General features: G+C 44.7%; 2 protein-coding genes across 6 annotated transcripts in view; one reads left to right on the forward strand and one right to left on the reverse strand.

The window, feature by feature from the left end:
• The window catches only part of DCAF10 (DDB1 and CUL4 associated factor 10), a 57,351-nt gene extending 50,532 nt beyond the window's left edge, over nucleotides 1-6,819 (reverse strand). For both annotated transcript variants that reach the window (XM_079790569.1, XM_079790568.1), the window contains exon 1: nucleotides 6,214-6,819. In XM_079790569.1, the coding sequence (XP_079646695.1) occupies nucleotides 6,214-6,749 (536 nt within the window). In that variant the 5' untranslated portion in view covers nucleotides 6,750-6,819. The remainder of the gene's footprint in view (nucleotides 1-6,213) is intronic.
• Nucleotides 6,820-7,347: 528 nt separating this feature from the next.
• Nucleotides 7,348-20,583, forward strand: EXOSC3 (exosome component 3). 4 transcript variants are annotated; one of them, XM_079790583.1, is made up of 5 exons: nucleotides 7,348-7,388; nucleotides 15,669-16,243; nucleotides 17,300-17,449; nucleotides 18,527-18,678; nucleotides 20,154-20,583. In XM_079790583.1, exons 2-5 carry the CDS (start codon nucleotides 15,920-15,922, stop codon nucleotides 20,353-20,355), a joined length of 828 nt encoding a protein of 275 aa, XP_079646709.1. In that variant the 5' UTR covers nucleotides 7,348-7,388; nucleotides 15,669-15,919; the 3' UTR covers nucleotides 20,356-20,583. The 4 variants fall into 4 exon arrangements, 3 of the variants coding, with proteins under 3 accessions (XP_079646709.1, XP_079646710.1, XP_079646711.1); XR_013814522.1 differs by lacking the exons at nucleotides 7,348-7,388; nucleotides 20,154-20,583 and adding an exon at nucleotides 17,544-17,836 and having other exon boundaries at nucleotides 15,295-16,243; nucleotides 18,527-18,661; XM_079790584.1 differs by lacking the exons at nucleotides 7,348-7,388; nucleotides 20,154-20,583 and having other exon boundaries at nucleotides 15,296-16,243; nucleotides 17,544-18,662.
• The last annotated feature ends 58 nt before the right edge of the window (nucleotides 20,584-20,641 follow it).

Raw genomic sequence — 20,641 nt, forward strand, 5'->3', positions numbered from 1 at the left:
CTGAAGTGGTATTATTACTCTCATTGGACTGCCCTCTTCATTTCTCCCCAGAGGATGCAGTTCTCACAAAAGACCCTATGAAAATGGGAAAGTGCTTGATAAAGGCAGGCAGCCCCACACTAAGAGAAACCAAATGGTCACTCGGCACTTGCCTATAGATTTGTTTTGTGTGTGTGGGTGAGGAGCAATTAGAATGGATGCTAATTGTATATTTGCGCATTCTCTTGATCAATGAGTGTTTGCTGTGAGACGTTTGCTGGCAGCTTACTGTGCCAGTTCTGAACTCTTTTCTTTTTTTTTTTTTTTAATATATTTTATTGATTTTTTACAGAGAGGAAGGGAGAGGGATAGAGAGCTAGAAACATCGATGAGAGAGAAACATCGATCAGCCGCCTCCTGCACACCCCCCACTGGGAATGTGCCCGCAACCAAGGCACACGCCCTTGACCGGAATCGAACCCGGGACCCTTCAGCCCGCAGGCCGACGCTCTATCCACTGAGCCAAACCGGTTTCGGCCAGTTCTGAACTCTTTAGTTACTATATAAAGGGTTATTCTGGGAGGTTCCATGGAAAGTGCTGAAACATTAGGAGGGCACTCAATGGGCTTGGAGCAGAAACTATTCAACTACTATGGACATATATCAACATTTTAACTGGTGCAGCTAAACCAATGAGTACTGGTCTGAATGCATCGTTCTACATATGCCCTTTCTGAAAGATCAGACATAGGGCGAAAAACCAGGACTACAGGCTTTATTAGAGTCCTGGTTTTTCGCCCTCTATCTGATCTTTCACTTTAGATCAATGTTTTAACTAGTGTTGTCTATATCTTCTGTATCCTTCTTATGTTTGTATTTGTCTGATTAACTGAAGTACACTGTGATGTGTGTGAAAATCTTCCCCTGGTTAGTTTGTTTTCTCCTCGAAGTTAACAATTTTTAATGTATATATTTTAGATCTAAAAGAATAATTCAAGCCCTGACCGGTTTGGCTCAGTGGATAGAACGCCGGCCTGCGGACTCAAGGGTCCCAGGTTCGATTCTGGTCAAGGGCATGTATCTTGGTTGCGGGCATATCCCCAGTGGGGGGTGTGCAGGAGGCAGCTGATCAATGTTTCTCTCTCATCGATGTTTCTAACTCTCTATCCCTCTCCCTTCCTCTCTGTAAAAAAATCAATAAAATATATATATTAAAAGAATAATTCAAGTTCAGAACTACTTTATCTTCCAGGTGAATTGAGTTTTAATATGAAGTGACCTTACATTTCTAGAATTTTTCCCCTTAAAGCCTATTTTATATGACATTAATATAGATCACCAGCTTTCTTTTGCTTCAAATGTGTTTGAATAATCTTTCTCTATTTTTATGAACATTTAGTACTTCTATATTTATTATAATTAGCAATATATATATTTATTTTTATTCATTCCTTGTGCTTGTTATTTATTATACCTTTTCTATCTTTTCTTTCCCTTTCTTATCTTCTTTTGGAAATGTTTTATTCCATATTTTTCTTCTACTAGTCTAGAAATAATATATTCTTTCTTCTCTTTTTGGTGGTTACCTTGCAAATATTAATGTGCATATTAAATGGGTTAAAGCCTAAAGTTAATATATCATAATTCTCTCTCAAAAAAAACATAAGGAATTTAAAACATCCTTTCATAATTTATATGCTATTGCTGTCTTCTATTTTCGTTCCATCTTTGTTAATCTCAAAAGACAAAATTAGTTTACATACATATTTCCCATTTTCTTTGTTCTTCATTCCTTCTACCATCTCAGACCTTTCATTTGAAAACATTTTCTTCTCTCTGAACTTAGAATTCCATTATTGAAGTAGTAGTGGCAAACTCATTCATCTTTGCTTGTGTAAATAGGTATTTATTTCATCTTTGTTCTTGACAAGAACAAAGAACCCATCTTATAAGTACCTCGCGCTAACCGATTGCGCCACTGGAGCTCCAGAACCCATCTTTGCTGGATACAGGCATGTGAATTGGCAGGGTTTTTTTCCAGCATACTAAAAACAATCACCATTGTCCTCTGATTTACACTATTATTCTTACTTTTGTAAAATATATTTTTATTGATTTCAAAAAAGGGAGAGATAGACACATCAATGATGAGAATCATTGATTGGCTGCCTCCTATATGCCCCCTACTGGGGATATAGTCCACAATCCAGGTATGTACCGGGACCAAGAATTGAACGGTGACCTCCTGGTTCAGAGATCAATGCTCAACCATTGAGCCATGCGGGCCAGGCTACACTATTATTCTTGACTAATTGCTTCATAGCTACTTTTTTGAAGGTCTTTTTCTCTAGCTTTTAAGATTTTATATTTAGTGTCATGAAGTTTCATTATATACCTAGGGAGGATTTCTACTTGTGAGTAAAGGGCTTCTTAAATCATAGCTTAGTGCTTTTTTCAATTCTGGAAAGTTCTCAACTATTATCTCTTTCAAATAGGTTTTTGCCTCGTTATCTATTTCATTTTCTTCAAATATATGGTATGCCTTTTCTCTCTATTCATCAAGTTACTAAACCTTCTCAGTATTTTCAATCTCCGTGTCTCTCATCTACATTCTGGGTAATTTCTTCACTTCTATTTTCCAATACACTGATTCTCTCTTCAGCAGCGCCTACTGTATTCTCATAGAGGAATTGAGAAAGTCCCACATAATATTACCTATCTAATCTATTAACATTATCAATTTCCTTTTTCAAAATATCATCTTAGGAGGTAACACACTTATTTTGACAATATGGCTATTGTTTAAAATTTTTGGACTTATGTAAAAATTATCTTCTAATCCATGCATCTTTTACTTATTTTTAGTGTAATATTTTTTCTAATCCAGTCCCTATTAAATTTATAATTGTAATTCGTACCTTCAGTGTCACCTTTCCTTCTCTGCACTGAGAAGTCTTTGTAAGTGACAGTAGTATGGTACCCAGTAAGCTGATTCAACTCATACACAACTGAAGGATATGAGAAATTATCTCATTTAACACAGCTATGTCATCTTTTTTCTAAAAATTACTTAAGTCCTATAAAAATCAGGGATATATTAGATGTAGTTAAGACACTAAAAAATTAAAACACAACTATTTTCACTTATCACCTTGACACAGATGAAAAAGAATAGCAATATGCAATGTGGGCTAGGGTGTGGGGAGGCAGGCACTTTCATATGTGTCTGACAGAATTGAGAATTGGTACAGTATTCACAGAGAACAATTTAATAATAGGTATCCAAAATCTTCATAATCTTTCATTCATTTCAGGAATTTATAAGGACATAAATCTAAAATATTTGTTTAAAGAGGTTTTATTTAAACTAATGAAAAAGTTTAAGTAATGTTTTAGAAATAGATTTATTAACATAGGTAATTCATAGTATATTGTATCAAAATAAAAGCAGGCTACAAAACAGCATGATTCCATGTTTATATTAAAATAAACATATACAGCTCTGGCCGGTCTGGCTCAGTGGATGGAGCATTGGCCTGCGGACTGGGGGTTCCCGGATTTGATTCCGGCCGGGGGCATGTGCTCAGGTTGTGGGCTCGATCCCCCCCAGTGGGGGGGGCGTGCAAGAGGCAGCCGATCGGTGATGCTCTCTCATCATTGATGCTTCTATCCCTCTCTCCCTTCCTCTCTGAAATCAATAAAAAAAAAATTAAAAAAAATATATACAAAGAAAACATTTCCTTGGATATCCAATTAATCTCTGGGATCATAAGTTCTGCTTAGCTTCTTTTTGTTCACTTATTGCCTAGTTTTTTTACAATAAGTATATATCAACTGGATAATTAAAGATTACTGAATTATTTTGTTTTCTGTATCAGAGAACCTGACCACCTTTTATATAAATGTATCTATGGGAAAATATAGTCCAGATTCAAACAGGAACTATCAGCAATATATTCCTCATTGTAATATCACTGGCAATGGAATTTCCTCTTCGTCACTCATTCTGCCCCTCTCACTCACTACATGTTAGCCCACTTCCAATGAGTAGAAATGGCTACTTATGAAGGCTTGACAGAATAGGTAGGAGGTAGGCAGGAGAGGAGCTGGGATATGGAAAAAAGTAGAACTAAATGTTTATGAGGAATAGACTCGTGGTATTTTGGAAGAAGCCTTAAGAATAGGGAAGGAACCATGTGGATTCCAGCAACAGAGAGGAATCGACAGGACTACTCCAGCCATGAAGACAGAAGAGAAGCAGTCCACAGATGGAAGACGCTGATGTGGCCTTCCCATACTAGCAGTTAGCAGCTGTGCATCACTGCAGGTTGCCCAGGACCAAACCAGAGAGAGTCGGACCTGCATTACCACCATTTGTCCACCATCCAGAACTGTAACGTCAGTGCTGACATGTACACATTAAGGAACTGTTGGACATTGAAATTGGGTCTCAAAAGAACTGTTGGCCCAGAAAGAAACTCACTACAGACTGATTCATTTGCCTGTCACCATAACCATTATTGCTTGTCTCATTTTCGGTTCTTATAAGTGTATTTCTAATAGCACATGATCTCACTCATCTAGGGGAAATAATGAACAACATAGACGGATGAACAAGAACAGACCCAGAAACAAGGAGGCATGGATCAGACTGTCGGGCCTCAGAGGGAGGGTAGGGGAGGGTGGGGGTAAAGGGGAGAGATCAACCAAAGGACTTGTGTGCAAACATATGAGCCTAACCAGTGGTTAAGGACAACAGGGGGGTGGGGGCATGTGTGGGGAGGGGTGTGGGATGGGAATGGGGGGATGAGGACAAATATGTGATACCTTAATAAAGAAAGTAAAAAAGAAAAAAAAAAGAATAGGGAAGGAGAGGAGAGAGGGGGTTCCATGAATAAACTTCGGCAAAATAGTTTCTCCTCTCACCAATTCTCCCTGTGTTCAGGTACACAACATTGCTACACGCCCACCTGCTATAAGGAGACCCCAGCACCAAGTGCTTCTGGGAAGAAGCATTTGCATCAGTGAAGTGGAGCAGGGTTTACCTGCTCACTGTGACTCCAGATTCTGTTGCTTTGCTCCTTCCTTATAATATTTTAGGTTTTTCTTTAGCAAAATGTTTTTGTTTTGTAAACCAATTCCCTTTTAGCTTCTCTGGCACGATATGCTGCCACTCCACCAAGTCCTTTGACATACCAGATGCTCCATGTGAAATTCTTCTATCCGCTTCCCAACCCTATCTGGACTAACTCATTTCTCTGATCTCTGTTAAGTGTCAATCCCTCATGCCCCCCTCGATGTGTAAATATACATTATGAATCATTTAGTATGGTTAATATTTTGGTGAACCAGTTGGTCCCAAGCTCAATGAAAGTGGCGCCATTAGCTGGTTTTGCCTATCACTGCAACCTCTGCATCTGGTCAACAATTATTTGCTGAATGAGGGAATGAATTAAAACTAAGCAAATGAAAAGAAAAAAAAACACAAAAAAAACTAAACAAATGACTAGGAATCAAGAGGCCTTGATTGGATGTCATATTAACTGTCATCTCATGGTAGAACGGTGTGTAAATTTTTTCATTGTTGTTAAACTTGTCCATGTACTCACAAAAGTTTTAAAAAGATATACTTTGAAAATTGGCCCACCCTAGATCCAGGCCAAGCATGAACTATTTCATCAGCCAGGAAAAGGCTGGGCCCCCTGAACAGAAGCAGGTAGTCCAGCCTGGGAACTTCACCCATGTCCTACATCGAAAGGCACCGCTGGGCAGTGTCTTAGCCTCTCACGGGGGCAAAGGAACGCACGCTGGGCCCCTCAGGGCCAGTCAGGCACAGGGCACAGGGCATCTGCAAGCTTCCTACCCTTGACCACAAGCTTAAAGGAGAAAAACGCAGGCCTAGGGTGGCAGGGAGAGAACGGGCATGTATTCGGTGTATTTACTGAACACCTACTGTGTGAACATCTCCCTAGCTCTGGGCCGGCTGCCAGACCTGCCCGGAGCCGGGGCTTCCTGCAGGTGAGCGAAGGAGGCCCCGGCGGCCTACCTCCCAGCGCCGGATGGGGCCTCCGACCGCCACCCAGCACTTCGGCAAGAGCCCGGGGCGTGAAGGCCCGCGGCCCCCAACGGGCTCGCACCGGCCCGGGCTGAGCGAGCGAGCCAACCCTGGGCCTCCGTCCACGGGCAGCCGAGCCGGGCGGAGGCGGTCCCCGCCCTCCGAGGGGCCGCGCTTACCCGTCGGGCGAGTACTCGAGGTTGAAGACGGCCCCGTGGGTGCGAGTGCTGAGGTACACCGAGTCCGCGGGATGGATGGAACCGTAGAGGTTGGTCATGGTGCGGAAATTGTCCCGCGCCGGGTCCACGAACACTCCGCGGCCCAGGCTGCGCTCCCTCAGCCACCCGAACAGCCGGGCACCCGGGCCGCCCAGGCTGGCGCCGACCCCGCCGTCCGGCCCAGCTCGCCGGCGCGGCGGGGAGGGCTGGGACGGCTTTCCTTGGGCGGGAGCCGCGGAGGACTTCAGGGCTCCCGCCGGCCAGGGCTCGCCGGCGCGCGCGGCGGCCGGGGTCGGCGAGGGGCTGCCGGCGTAGCGAGGGCTCCTGGAGGGCGACAGGGGAGGGGCTGCGTCAGCCCCGGGCGGCGGCGGCGGCGGCAAGAGTGGGGCAGGGAGCGGCCCGACGGCTACCGCCTGCTCCCCGAGGGGGGCTGGCTCCTCAGTCCCGGCTCCGGCCATACGGTCCCCTCCGGGGCTACCGGGCCCGCAGGGAAACATGACCAACGCCCCCGCCCCCGGCTCCGGGCCGCTGCCCCACCGGCCTACAGCTCAGCGCTCCCGCTCCCGCCGCCACTTCCGGCGCGCGCAGGCTTAACCCCGCCGGCTGGGAAACCCGCGCCGCCCCTCGGCCGTCGTTCGCCGGGGACCGCGATAGCGGGAACACAACACCGGCCGACCGCGGCAGGTAGGCAGCGCCTAGGTGTTTTGGGCTGGATGGGTCCGTTAGCTTCTGGCCACCGCGGGCGCCGGTCGGTCTGTCGTTGTCAGTGACTGTGGTCCTGACCAGTCTGAGCGGCTGCGCAGGATTAGGTACTGTTCTCCCCGCTTCACCCCGAGACCAGCGCGGGGAAGAAATCACCATCGCGTGTGAAGGTGACACACTGCCTGCTCAGCCTGGGAAAGTAAGGACTCCGGTAACTTCTGCACTAAAAAGCCCTGGCCTGTACCAGAAAATGAGGCATATCGGTGTCCTGAATATCTGCCCAATTCCCAGCTACTGCACAGGCCAGATCTCCCTCTGCAGGAAGGCGCATATCCAACATGTATGTATCCAGCCAGGAGTTAGAGGGAAGCTACCTTACCAGCAAGACAACCCAGCGTGCATCCTGTTTACATCTGCCGGGGAGGGCCTGGAGGGTATGACAGACTGCACTACCTGCACCACTGCTGTTGGAGAGAAATACATAGAACTCTGCAGAAAGGGGTTAACAGGAGCTGGGTGTCTCTGGGGAAGGGAAGTAGAGTCTTCAAGAAAGGAAATGCTGAGGTACAAGGAAGGGTACACACAGGAACTGACAACTCTTCTAGGCCTTGGTCAAGAGATGTGTTGTAGAAAGCTCACATTTGGTGACTGAAGGGAAACCTGAAGGATCTTTGTTGAAAGATCTATCCTGTGAGAATAGATCTGAAGGATCTCTGGAGGACAGGAATGAAATTCAGAGAGGGCTGAACGTTCGGCAGGTGCTCCCACCATAAACTTAGTAGTTATTTAGCTCACCTGTCTACGAGTTGATTGAAAAAAGGACTAGAAGCAAGCGTCCTGAGTTCAGAGAAGATCAAGGCAGCCATTCCTCTGGAGCTATTCTCCATCTTGTCCCCGCAGGGCAGCAGGGGTAGAGGTCTGTCTTATCAATATATATAAAACCCTAATACGCAAATAGACCGAATGTTGGAGCAACTGAACAACTGGTCGCTATGACGTGCGCTTACCACCAGGGGGCACACGGAACATGACGGGCAGCAGCAGCAGGTGTCAGAGCGCGGAACATGTCGATGTCGGCCGGGCAGGATGGTGGAGCAAGTGAGCAAGGGCGCCAGACCAAGGTGGGGCACCAGTCACTGTCATTGGGGCGAGCCTCTGTGGTTACTGAAAATTCTTTGCTCCTATGTGCCACAGTCCCACTCGGCACTCACACTTGCTGCCGGCGCTGGCCCTGCTTGCACCTGCTGCTGGCACTGGAGCCGCCGCTCGCATCTGCTGCTGGCGCCTGGTGCAGGTCCTGATCGCTCGGCGCCATCAGCAATGCAAGCAGTGGCTGCTGGCCCCGATCACCCCTGGGGGCTTCTCCACCTCCCCCTGCTCCTGAGGGGCAATCTGGTCAGCAGCTGCTACTCGCACCCGCTGCTGGCACCGGCTCCAATCGCTGTGCACCATCAGCGGGTGAGAGCGGGGCCAGCGCCGTCAGCACATGTGAGCTGTGGAGGGGGGAGTGGGGCTGCCAGCAGACAGGACTGGGGGCCGCTGAAGGAGGGACCAGGTGGGGGCGCAAAGGATGGGCCGACACCCGCCCCTGTGCCTACCACAGCCTCGCAGCCCACAGTTCCTTTCAAGGTGCACGAATTCGTGCACTGGGCCCTTTAGTTATTAATAATGTCCCTTAAGACCCACAACTTCTGGCTGCAACAAATACTTAATAGAGGGCCTCTGCTTGACCCACAATTTATGGCCAATGGCTAAAATTTTATGGTCTACAGAACTTTGACCATGATATATTCACCAATGTTAACTTTTTTAATAAGTAAAATAAAACTCAATTTTAAAGGTTATGTATTCCAAGGTATTTAAGTTATAGTTTCAACAGAAAAACCAAAGCTCTGTGAGTGTTTGCACTGGCTCAATACAATCAAATTTCACAGCTTTGGAAATTAAAAATTAACACTCTGAATAAGAACTGTTCACTGACCACTTAGAGAATCTAGAGAAGCCAAATGGGAACAAAAACAGTTTGTAGGTTTATGTGTATCTCTAGCAGTTGGATATTGAGAATGAGTCTTGAAAAGTTAAGGTAGCCCCAAACTTAAGGCAGCAGTGGTTGTAACACACAAAACAAGTTGTTCAGTAATGCCAGAGTTTACTGTATGCTTCTAGTTAGAATGTGAGTGCTCACTTATTCTGAATAATTTTTACTAAAACCTAGAATAAGAATAAGTTACATAAAGATTAAAATAAATGATCATGATTTTACAATCCACCAGTAAAAAACACACAACACTGACCTGGCTGGTTTGGCTCAGTGGATAGAGCGTCGGCCTGTGGACTCAAGGGTCCCGGGTTCGATTCCGGTCAAGGGCACATGCCTAGGTTGTGGGCAGATCCCAAGTAGGGGGTGTGCAGGAGGCAGTTGATCGATGTTTCTCTCTTATCGATGTTTCTAACTCTCTATTCCCTCTCCCTTCCTCTCAGTAAAAAAAACAATAAAATATATTTTAAAAAAACAACAACAACACAAAAAACATTGGAGGTTAACTAATTGAGAAAGCACTAAAGACAGAAAAACTTTAACTGTGTCTGTTTCTATTTACCCACTGCCTTTGTGAGCCTTTAAATACAACATTTTAACAAAAAATTGATTTCAAATCACAGTCTATATAGATAAACTTCTATGTAACACTATTTTTTAAAAAATATTTTTATTGATTTGAGAGAGGAAGGGAGAGGGAGAGAGAGATAAAAAAAATCAAAGATGAGAGAGAATCATTGATCAGCTACCTCCTGCACACCCCACACTGGGGATCAAGCCTGCAACTCAGACATGTGCCCTGACCAGGAATCGAACCGTGATCTCCTGGTTCATTGGTTGACGCTCAACCACTGAGCCACGCTGGCTGGGCTATGAAACACTATTTTTAAAAGCAAAAAAAAAATTTCAACCTAAGTTTCTGAAATTCACAGATATTAGTTCATGAGAAATGCCTAAAACATCCTCTGAACTCCTTTGACCATGATGCTCTTTTAGATCACAAGTAAGTCAACAGTTAGTGAAGGTTTCCCATAGGCCCAGGTATCCCATGTCCTGGATACACCCAACACTTAGGATCTATCTCATCAAGCAAGCAGGAAGCAAATTTATTTACTTTCTTCCCTACCCAATGACTGGATGTTTTTTAAAAAACTACTTCCCAACAGATGTCTTCTAATGCAATATGCCTTTTTTACTCAGGCTTTTATATTTAGGAGCAGCAGATTCACTCCTGATGTCTTGGACATCATTGCTTCTGTCCATCACATAGAATTCTTTGTTAGGAACCAGACTGACAACATGAGCAAGGTTATTGGACACGGCATAAAAAGCTGAAATGATAGCTATATCCCAGGCGTCTTCTGGATTGAAGCTATGCTCCTTGAGCTTTGTGAAATGGTCATCTATTATATCATTAGCTTGGGAAAGAGCAAGTGCAAACTCCATGGCCTTTTCTCAAGCAGCGAGGTCAGACTTTCTCCAGTTCACATAGACCTGCAAGGAAGCCCACAGTCAGAAGCAGAGTCTCTGTTCATCACAATGCAGCCAATAAAACACAGGCCGAAAGAAATAGGCATTAATGAAAAAATCTGAGCGTAAACGGGCAAAAAGCAGGGCAAAATAAACTTTCCAAATGGATATCTTGATCAAGTCCAGTGGAATGCAAACCTGGAACTCTGGCTTAGCACCATCTCAACCAAAAAATCTTCTTTACTCACTCTAAACACAAGCACCTCTTTCTCCCCCCTAAACACCTATGTCATCAAAAATATCAGAACCACTCTAACTGGTTTGGCTCAGTGGATAGAGCGGCGGCCTGCAGACTCAAGGGTCCCAGGTTCGATTCAGGTTGCGGCACATACCCAGTGAGGAGTGTGCAGGAGGCAGCTGATCAATGTTTCTCTCTCTCTCATCGATGTTTCTAACTCTCTATCCCTCTCCCTTCCTCTCTATAAAAAATCAATAAAATATATTTTTTTAAAAAATCAGAACCAAGAGGCTCTTAGTACATAAGGTCCCCAATCCCAAATCTTTTATTATGACAAAAGTGAAATTCAGATAATTATCCCTTTATTTCCCTAGGAAGTAGTATTTTTATTTCACCCCCATTTTATTGGCAAAGGAACTGAAGCTCAAACAGGTGAAGTAACTTCCCCAAAGTCACACAGCTAGAGAGTGGTAGAGCTGGGACCTGAATACAAGTGTATTGGATTCCCAAGGCTATACTAATAATCATTACCCTTGCTGAAGCAAAATACTGGAAATCACTAAATACCTAAAAGTAGAAGAATAGCTCAGGAAACCATCACATGACAGTACATGCTACGGTCACTAGTGAGGCAATGCCTGAGACACTGATGAACAAAGGTCTGGTGACTAAGCAAGAGGCTCTCGGCAGGGCAAATGGGATGATGTACCTGTCCCAAAGTTATCTGCAGGCTGGCAACAGAGGCCCCTGGGGAATAGTTTGTAAGGTCTCCACTCAGGTGGGGTCAGGAGGGAAGGGTGGGGTTATGAAGACCGATGACCCTCAACCTCGGGAATAAATGCAGAAAACAGATGTTTCTCTTCTATGGCCCAGAGCATCAGGAATTTCCCTGTAGGAATGGTAGCACATTGTAAGCTTGGTGACAAACCCATTTGTCTGGGATGAATTAACATGACCTCTGACACCCAAAGGACCTGACTTTGGATGAATCAAGGAGAAGGGACGCTGTTGGTTGGGGGTCGAGGCCCATTTTACAACCAGTCTTGGTGGGAAAGAGTAGATGGAAGCAGTTCCAAAATGGGAGGCAAACTGACTCAGGCTTGGGGCCAGCAGCAAGAAAGAAAAGAAAACCTAAAAAACTGGTTTGAGCCCATTAGGAATAATTAGTGGATAAATTAAATTCATGCTGGAAAATGCAAACAGTATAATGTAGCAGAAAGCATGCAAGCTTGAAAATGGACTCCACCACATTCTACGTTCTAGTTGTACTAGCATGCCCCATGTTAGGCTACAGCTCTGAACCTCAAGGGTTATAATAAGGTGCAACGTAGAGGGGGAATCATGTGCTTTTGAGAGAATGTATGCCAAGTACCTAGTACCAGGTCTGGCACAAAGCTAGAGGGGCTCAGCTAGCATGTAGTCCCAAACATACAAACACAGAGGCAGGCGGGTACAGTGATGGGACTGGAAGGTAACTCAAGCAATGGCATGAGCTGGAGGTGTGTGTGCCCTGCACTTCACAGTGGCGTGGGCTTTCCCCTTTTCTCAGGTTTGAAGATGCCCTGAAACTGGCACAGGGGGAGTGGACCCTCACCTGGTGAGAGAGCACTGGGTCCTTCAGGTACACCCTGCACTGTCACCGTGGACAACCACGATTACTCCTTGTCCGCGTTGCTGAGCTGACCTGCAGGAAAAGAGGAGAGGAGACCTGTCCGCCAGCCCTGGATAGCAGCTCAGAAAGACCGAGACAGGCTCAGCCACATTTTAGCAACAGAGTTGTGCACCATCTGTTCACCTACCCATTCACTTACACATTCCTTGCCAGTCCCTCGCTACCAAATATCCTATTTTATTTTCTTCACGATACTTTACACTTTTTACAGTCAACTTGTTCTTTTATTTTTGTTTAGTTGTTCCTTGTTTTCTCCTCTCCAGAGTGTTTGAAAGTCTAGGCATTTTTCTAACGTGTTCACTACTATACCCCCAGAGGAGTGTCTGACAGACAATAGTTGCATAGGAAATGTGTCAAATGAATTGCTTAATTCAAGAAATTTTTTCTGAGGCCCATCAGGTACTGGACAAGGAAAAGAGGAGGGAAAAGAAAAGAAGAGGTGTCCTAACCTCAGGAGACCTATTATTTGGGGGTAGGGAGAGGCAGAGAAGGAGGGAATCCACTTTGGCCCAAGACACCAAACTGGGAGCTTTACATGTGTCACCTCATTTAATCCTCACACCAGCTCTGTAGAGTGGGCATTAATAGCATTTTACTAGTAATTCCACTACTAGATAGTTTTACTTCCTTTGCAATGTGGATACCTTTTACTTCTTTTTCTTGCTGACAAGCCTGGGATAGAATCTCCAGTACAATGTTGAATAGAGGTGGAGGGAGTAGACTTACTTGTCTTGTTCCTAATTTAGGGGTAAATCTTTCAGTCTTTTGCCATTAAGTATGATGTTAGCTGTGGATTTTTTATAGATGCCCTTTATAGGTTGCTGAGGTTCCTTTCTAATCTAGTTTGAGTGTTTTTATCCTGACAGGGGGTTGGACTTTTCAAATGCCTTTTCTGCATTTATTGAGATGTTAATGTGGTTTTTGTCCTTTATTCTATTGATATGGTATATTACATTAATTGATTTCAGGTGTTACAAAGACCTTGCGATCCTGGGATAAATTCTATTTGGTCATGGTGTGTAGTCCTTTTTATACGCTGCTGGATTCAGTTTGTTAGTACTTTGTTGAGGGTTTTTGTGTCTATATTCATAAGGGATATTGACCTGTAGTTTTCTTTTCCTGTGATATCTTTGGTTTGATATAGGGTAATGCTGGCCTCATAGAATGAGTTGGAAGAGTTTAGGAGGAATGGGCATTAATTCTTTAAATATTTGGTAGAATTCATCTGTGAAGCCACTTGAGCCTGGGAAGACTCTACTTTATTGCTGTTACTAATGAGTTTGTTGATCTTACAACCTCAAAGAGACCTTGGGCTAGTTATCAATGTATTGCTACTCAGCTCTAAACTCACCCTTCCCTGCAGGATCTGGGACTTTAAAATCATTTTCATGAAAATGGGCTTTACAGGTAGAAGGCCCTGCAGAGGCCTTGCAGGAGGAATGGGTTGTGCGTCCTGGCTCCAGTGTGCTCTCTGGTATGCTCCTGCATCAGGGCCGCTTCAGCCATCCATTTTCCCTAGTGCCCTATCAGGTAGTTTTGTAACTTCCATGAGACACCTCCCAGGAATAGCTTTCCTCAGCACCCTTGAAGTGCTAGCAAGTTCTGGAGGGTGGCTTTCTAGTAAGTTCTACTGATACAGATTTCCAGTCACTTCTTGCCATTTAATGAGCCATGGCCATGTCCTCTCTAACAAGGTCTCAATCAGTTCTTCCAAGGGGCGGGGGCTCTTCCTGGGGTGTTCTAGCTCAGTACAGAGGTAATGGCTGGTCCTTATATCTGATCTTCTTATAATCTTTAAAGCTCTCTTTAGTTCTTTTTAGCCAGAATTCTTTGTGATTAGCCCTAACCGGTTTGCCTCAGTGGATAGAGTGTCGGCCTTCGGACTCAAGGGTCCCAGGTTCGATTCTGGTCAAGGGCATGTACCTTGGTTGCGGGCACATCCCCAGTAGGGGGTGTGCAGGAGGCAGCTGATCGATGTTTCTCTCTCATCAATGTTTCTAACTCTCTATCCTTCTCCCTTCCTCTCTGTAAAAAATCAATAAAATATATTTTTTAAAAGAATTCTTTGTGATTAAAAACATTTGTTGCGAGTAGTTGCTCATTTGTGCCGTGATAATTTTGAGCATTTGTGTTTAAATTCTTTCTGTTAACATTCCTTCCATGGACTCTTTTGCTATTAATTTATGTATATAAATCAGCATATAGTTAATTTGTCATTTTTATAAACCAATGAACTAAAAAAATGTTAAAGGTTCACTCAAAGAGTACCTGTTTTGGGACACCTATCCTGACCCCTGCCTTCCTTCCACATAGAGGTAACCATTTCATTATCTGTAATTTCAGGGCTGACACTCTGATTCAGGTTGTTACAGCAACTGTAACACTTGGTTTTTCATGTAACGGATCAGGTTCAATTTTTACAATCTGATTGATAAACAACAAAAGTTACATTTCAGTTGGCATCTTATTCAGTTGGCTCACAAGTATGTTGCCAGATTTGGAGGGCATGTTAGAAATGGTTTGTCTTAATTTAAACATCCTAAAAATCTTCAAAACTTCACATTGGAAGCAGATGCCTCAAAACGATGAGCAGAGCCCTGGCTGGGTGGCTCCGTTGGTTGCAGTGTCGTCCTGTATACCAAAAGGTTTCGGGTTCCATGTGGGTTAGGGCACATACCTGGGTTGCAGGTTTGATCCCTGTTGGAGGCGCGTAGGGGAGGCAACTAATGGATGTTTCTCTTTCATCTCTCTCTCTCTCTCTCTCTCTCTCTCTCTCTCTCTCTCTCTTCCCTTCCCCCCCTCCCCCCGCCATATCCTCAGGTGAGGATTAAAAAAAAAAAAAAAAAAAGATGGGAAAATAAAGCTTGCCCCAGAGAAAGTAGCATCAAGGGTTTAACTGCAGTTACCGATTTTCCCAAGCATGTAGAAATGTGCACATGATACGTGTATATTTGTAGAAAACAAGTCTAGGGAGAAATACACACTAAAAGGTTAACATCCTTTTATCAGGTATTAGCTATTTTGTGCCAGACCCTAGGTTACAAATAATGAGAACTACCTGACAGCCTAGCAAGGGAGGCAAATGGGTATAAGCCAAATACGTTTTATTTTCTTTTTATTCTTCTCTGTGTGGATAGAGACTAGTGTGAATAGATAGCTTCTCCGGCAACAACCAAAAAGGTTTTATTTTGGAAAAAGAAAATATTTTCACTTCTGAGGGTAATGTCAGAAAGAAGGGCCAGCCCCCGAAACCCTTCTGCCAAGTTCCCATTGTTCTCACGGAACCTTTTGTGCAGGCGTCTAGTATCCCAACGGGCGACCCGGGACACCGGAAGGAGAGGCTCTGCGACCCACTCAAGTCGAGTGCTCCTACCGACCGGCGGCCCGCGGGCCGACTGCGGGGACCCGCCTGCCCGCATGAACCACGCTTCATCGACTTAGGCTCGGGTCGGACAGCTACTGCCGCAAACCGAAAGCCTTAGGCGGGCTGCCGATTGGACGCCGTGCCGGAAGTGGAAACCGGAAACGGTGTTCGGTGCCGCCCGGTATGGCTCAAGCGGCGGCGGTCGCAGCCGTGCCCCTCGCGGGTGGCCGGGCGCGGGCGGCGCGCGCGGTGCTAGATCAGGTGGTGCTGCCGGGTGAGGAGCTGCTACTGCCCGAGCAGGAGGATGCTGAAGGCCTGGGAGGTGCAGGGGAGCGGCCGCTGCGCCTGAATGCCGGCGTGCGCTCCCGGCCGCGCGTAGTGTGCGGCCCGGGCTTGCGGCGTTGTGGCGACCGCCTGCTGGTCACCAAGTGCGGCCGCCTCCGGCACAAGGAGCCCGGCGGCGGCGGCGGCGGCGGCGTTTACTGGGTGGACTCGCAGCAGAAACGGGTGAGTTGGGACTCCGGAGGGGTGGTACGGCCGTGAGAGAGGTAGCCCCGCTCTGGGAAGACTTCTTGGAAGAGGCAGGGAGGAGGGCCCTGGAGCCCTCCTGTTAAAGCTAGCCCAGAGCCACTATGTCTGTGCCCACTTAGTCTACGTTAGAGGGATTGTGGCAAACTGGAACGTGGCCCGAGAAGGACGACCCGGAGAGAAAGGAGTGTGGAAATCTTGGCATATCCTGTATATTAAAAGACTAACATGCAAATTGACCAAATGGTGGAACTACTGGTCGCTATCATGTGCACTGACCACCAGGGGGCAGATGTTCATTACAGGAGCTGCCCCCTGGTGGTCAGTGTGCTCCTACATGGGGGAGTGCCACTCAGCCAGAAGCCCTTAGCCGGACTCATGGCCTGTGAGCACAGCGGTGGTGGCAGAACCCTCTCCAGCCTCCCGACTGATGGCGTAGGCCGGCTTCCCGGAACAGGCCTAACCCGTCAGTCAGACATCCCCCGAGGGCTCCTGGACTGCAAGAGGGCACAAGCTGGGCTAAGGGGACCCCCCCCTCCCGAGTGCACAGATTTTGTGCACCAGGCCTCTAGTAAGGGATAAGGACTGTGAGACATGGTAATTGTCTTCAAAATCCCAAAGATCAGGGATAACCAGGCTTATCTTTAGGGGTCCCAAAGGGCAGAACCAGGCTCAGTGAGTGGATGTCACAGGGAGTTAAGTTTCTCTTAGAATAAGTAAGAACTTTTCATAGAGGGAAAATTGTCTAACATTGAAATGGCCTTCCTGATACCGAAGAGGTATGGGATACCAGCTCAAATGAACAGACTATTAGAAGCTGTAAACCTGAGAGTTGTATGATGTGATTGTTTTTCTTTTATTGAAAGTGGTGTATGACCAAGTTTATTGTAAGATTTGTATTAATTTGTAAATTAGATTTCAAAATATTTCGTAAATATCTCCAATGACAAACTTTAGTAATCAGTAAGGACTTGCTGAAGATATCTTCCAAGATTGTCATTTATGGTTTTTCTCTCACTCTGATTTCTTTTGTAGTATGTCCCAGTGAAAGGAGACCATGTGATTGGCATAGTGACAGCTAAATCTGGAGATATATTTAAAGTTGATGTTGGAGGGAGCGAGCCAGCATCTTTGTCTTACTTGGCATTTGAAGGTGCAACTAAAAGAAACAGACCAAATGTGCAGGTAATGATAGGAAACTTTGGTTTCAAAAAAAGAAAAACATCCAAATATTCTGAAGGCTACTTGAATTGTCTCCAAAGTATGACTATTTTCCCAGTTTTATAGGTTGGCCTCCGAGCATCTGAGTGATCACTCTAGTCCAGTGGTCGGCAAACTCATTAGTCAACAGAGCCAAATATCAACAGTACAAGAATTGAAATTTCTTTTGAGAGCTGAAAACCGACTTCTGCGCATAGGCCACGAAGTTTCAATTGCATTGTACGTGCGCGCCCGCACGTGGTATTTTGTGGAAGAGCCACACTCAAGGGGCCAAAGAGCCGCATGTGGCTCGTGAGCCGCAGTTTGGCGACCACGGGCCTAGGCCCTTCGCAGCTGCTGCAGCTTTGTCCGGTAGGACGTCCAGAAGACATCTGCTCTAATTAGCATATTATCCTTTTATTAGTATAGATAGTCACCAACTTAACAGGTAAACAAGTTCACTCTCAGTGTCTTTAGTTTCATCATTTTGAAGTTCAACTCTGAAGTTTTTAAATCTTGCATGGAGAAGTGTCAATGAATTGCCATTGTTCCATTTTGCTTTGAATAACATGCATGCCAGGAGTTTCTTCTATCCATCTATCTTCTGTAATTCCCTAGAGCAGAGCTACCTAATAGCACATTCTGTGATGATGCTAATGCTTTACTTCCACAAAGATTAGTATGGTAGCCCCTAGCCACACATGCCTGTTGAACACTTGAAATATGGCTAATGCAACTAAGGAACTGAGTTTTAAGTACTGAATTTTAATTAATTCAAAAGTGAGTTAAAATTACTACTTGTGGGTAAAGGCTACCACATTGGACAGTGTAGCTCTAGAGGGTATTTGTAGTTTGGCTTTGAGATGGCTCCAGTCTCGGGATTTCCTGGTGGATTAAGGGGGAGGGTACATGTGTTAATGCTGTTGAAGACACAACTCCAAAGTGACTGCGAATCCTGGCATGTAGTCAGTCCCTTAGCTACAGAACTGTAGGTGGTTGGCCTTGCTGTCTATGGGAAAGAATAACTATAAAATGGTTACTGTTTTTAAATTATCATTGTAGGTCGGAGATCTCATTTATGGACAATTTGTGGTTGCTAATAAAGATATGGAACCAGAGATGGTTTGTATTGACAGCTGTGGACGAGCCAACGGAATGGGTGTGATTGGACAGGATGGTCTACTTTTTAAAGTGACTTTGGGCTTAATTAGAAAGTAAGTCCTAATGCTTTCTGGCTTCCTGGTCTTTTATAATTATATCTTGGAAAGCCAACTCATCTTTGGGATTTGGATTCTTCGTAACAACATCTGAATTTCCTCAGAGTTAAAAAAATCATTATCCATTTAAGCGTACCTGTAAGCATTTAGTCCCATCCTCTCAATGTAAATACATTGTATTCAGATGTTCTTGGTGATCTAGTTTCTATGTTGATATGGAGTCTGGGCTGCCCTCCCAGGTTTACCGTTTCTTAAAGCTGATATACTCAGCCCAAATGTAAAAACTGGCCTCTCCGCCCTGGCCACGTGGCTCAGTTGGTAGGGCGTCATCCCCTACACCAAAAGGTTGTGAGTCTGATTCCTGGTCAGACACATACCTAGGTTATAGGTTCGATTCCCTGTCGGGGTGCTTAAGGGAGGCAGCTGAATGGTGTTTCTCTCACTCCCTTTCTAAAAATCAGTAAAAACATATCCTTGGGTTTGGGTTTTTAAAAATTAAACACATAAAAACTGGCCTTTCCCCCCATGTCACTTTAATACCAATGCAATTTGTACAAAATCACCAAATTTATCTAATGATGGGAGCAGTGCAGGTAGGCTAATATCCTTGAGCTTATGTAGACATATTCACAGAAGACTTCTGCTGTCTGTTCTGGTAGATTTAATAGTTCTCAACCTTGGCAGCTCAGTTGGTTGGAGCATCATCTCGTATGTCAAAAGGTGGCTGGTTCAATTCCTGGTCAGGGTACATACTCAGGTTGTGGATTCAGTCCCCACTCAGGGTGCGTGCAGGAGGCAACCAATCAATGCTTCTCTTACATTGATGTTTCCCTAAAAATTTAAAAAAAAGTTCCCAGAGGCAGATTCTTTCTGTTAGGTGTTTACACCTTTACCTACCCAAAGCTGTGCCCTGTTAAAGGGTTTTACTTGTAGATCCCGAAGTTCAGAGCTCTCTTGCATGACTCTGCTACTTATTCTGCAGGTTTGGAGAATTAATTCAGATCGTTAGAGAAGCATGTTATTAATCAAGCAGCACCCTTGTGGTTTGAAAGAGTTAACACTTCTCTCCAAGTAGTGAATTTAATACCAGGGATTAACTTACATGGTCAGGAAAGTAAGTTTAAGGTGTTCTTTTAGCACTGTAAATAATTTTTAAAAGCTATGGTTTTAAAGTCTAGAATTAAGGTGCTCTGATAATGTAGTGGGAGAACTTTATACGTTTCTGGTAAAGTGGGTGATACAGGGAGTTTGATTTCTTTGTTGAGACTAGCCCACCTGTGACTGATATGCTCAGTGTAAATCTTCCTAGAAGAAAAGGGGCAGTAAATGCTGTCATGTGCCTTGTGCTGGAAATGATGTTAGTGGGGCTTTAATAACTATGGAGAACTGCCTAGAAAAGGAGTCCTAAAGGAAAGTTAGGTCACACTCTACCACTTCATTAAAATTTCATTTTCTTTCCTTTTCCTCACCAGGCTGCTAGCTCCAGACTGTGAAATCCTACAGGAAGTGGGAAAACTGTACCCACTGGAAATAGTGTTTGGAATGAATGGAAGAATATGGGTGAAGGCAAAAACCATTCAGCAGACCTTAATTTTGGCAAACATTTTAGAAGTTTGTGAACATATGACAGCAGATCAAAGAAAACAAATCTTCTCCAGGTTGGCAGAAAGTTGATCTATGTGGATTTTTTATAGGTGAGCCAAGAGACTGGATTCCCTGGGGAAAAATTTTTCAGGTGAACCTCTCTCCACTAATCTTCAGAAGATAAGATACTGTCTTATGTGAGTCTTAAAATATTTTTATAAACAAGTCACTGGTTGCCACTCATGTTCTTGTGGGTGAGAAAAATAATTATAAAATAGTATTTTTTTGTTTTTTTATAATAAAGTTTACTAAAAGTTAGTATTATGATTTACTTGGTGTTAATTTCCTTAGTTTTCCTGGAAGTAAGCATTAAAAT

This window comes from Cnephaeus nilssonii (genome assembly GCF_951640355.1).
Source record: "Cnephaeus nilssonii genome assembly, chromosome: 14".
Lineage (NCBI taxonomy): Eukaryota > Metazoa > Chordata > Mammalia > Chiroptera > Vespertilionidae > Cnephaeus > Cnephaeus nilssonii.

What these genes read in the sequence shown, in the direction of transcription:
- EXOSC3 (XM_079790583.1), top strand. Translation starts at nt 15,920, where the DNA reads ATGGCTCAAGCGGCGGCGGTCGCAGCCGTGCCCCTCGCGGGTGGCCGG. An exon ending in TGGACTCGCAGCAGAAACGG is followed by an intron (nt 16,244 to 17,299) that starts GTGAGTTGGGAC and finishes TTTCTTTTGTAG; the next exon opens with TATGTCCCAGTGAAAGGAGA. An exon ending in ACTTTGGGCTTAATTAGAAA is followed by an intron (nt 18,679 to 20,153) that starts GTAAGTCCTAAT and finishes TTTCCTCACCAG; the next exon opens with GCTGCTAGCTCCAGACTGTG.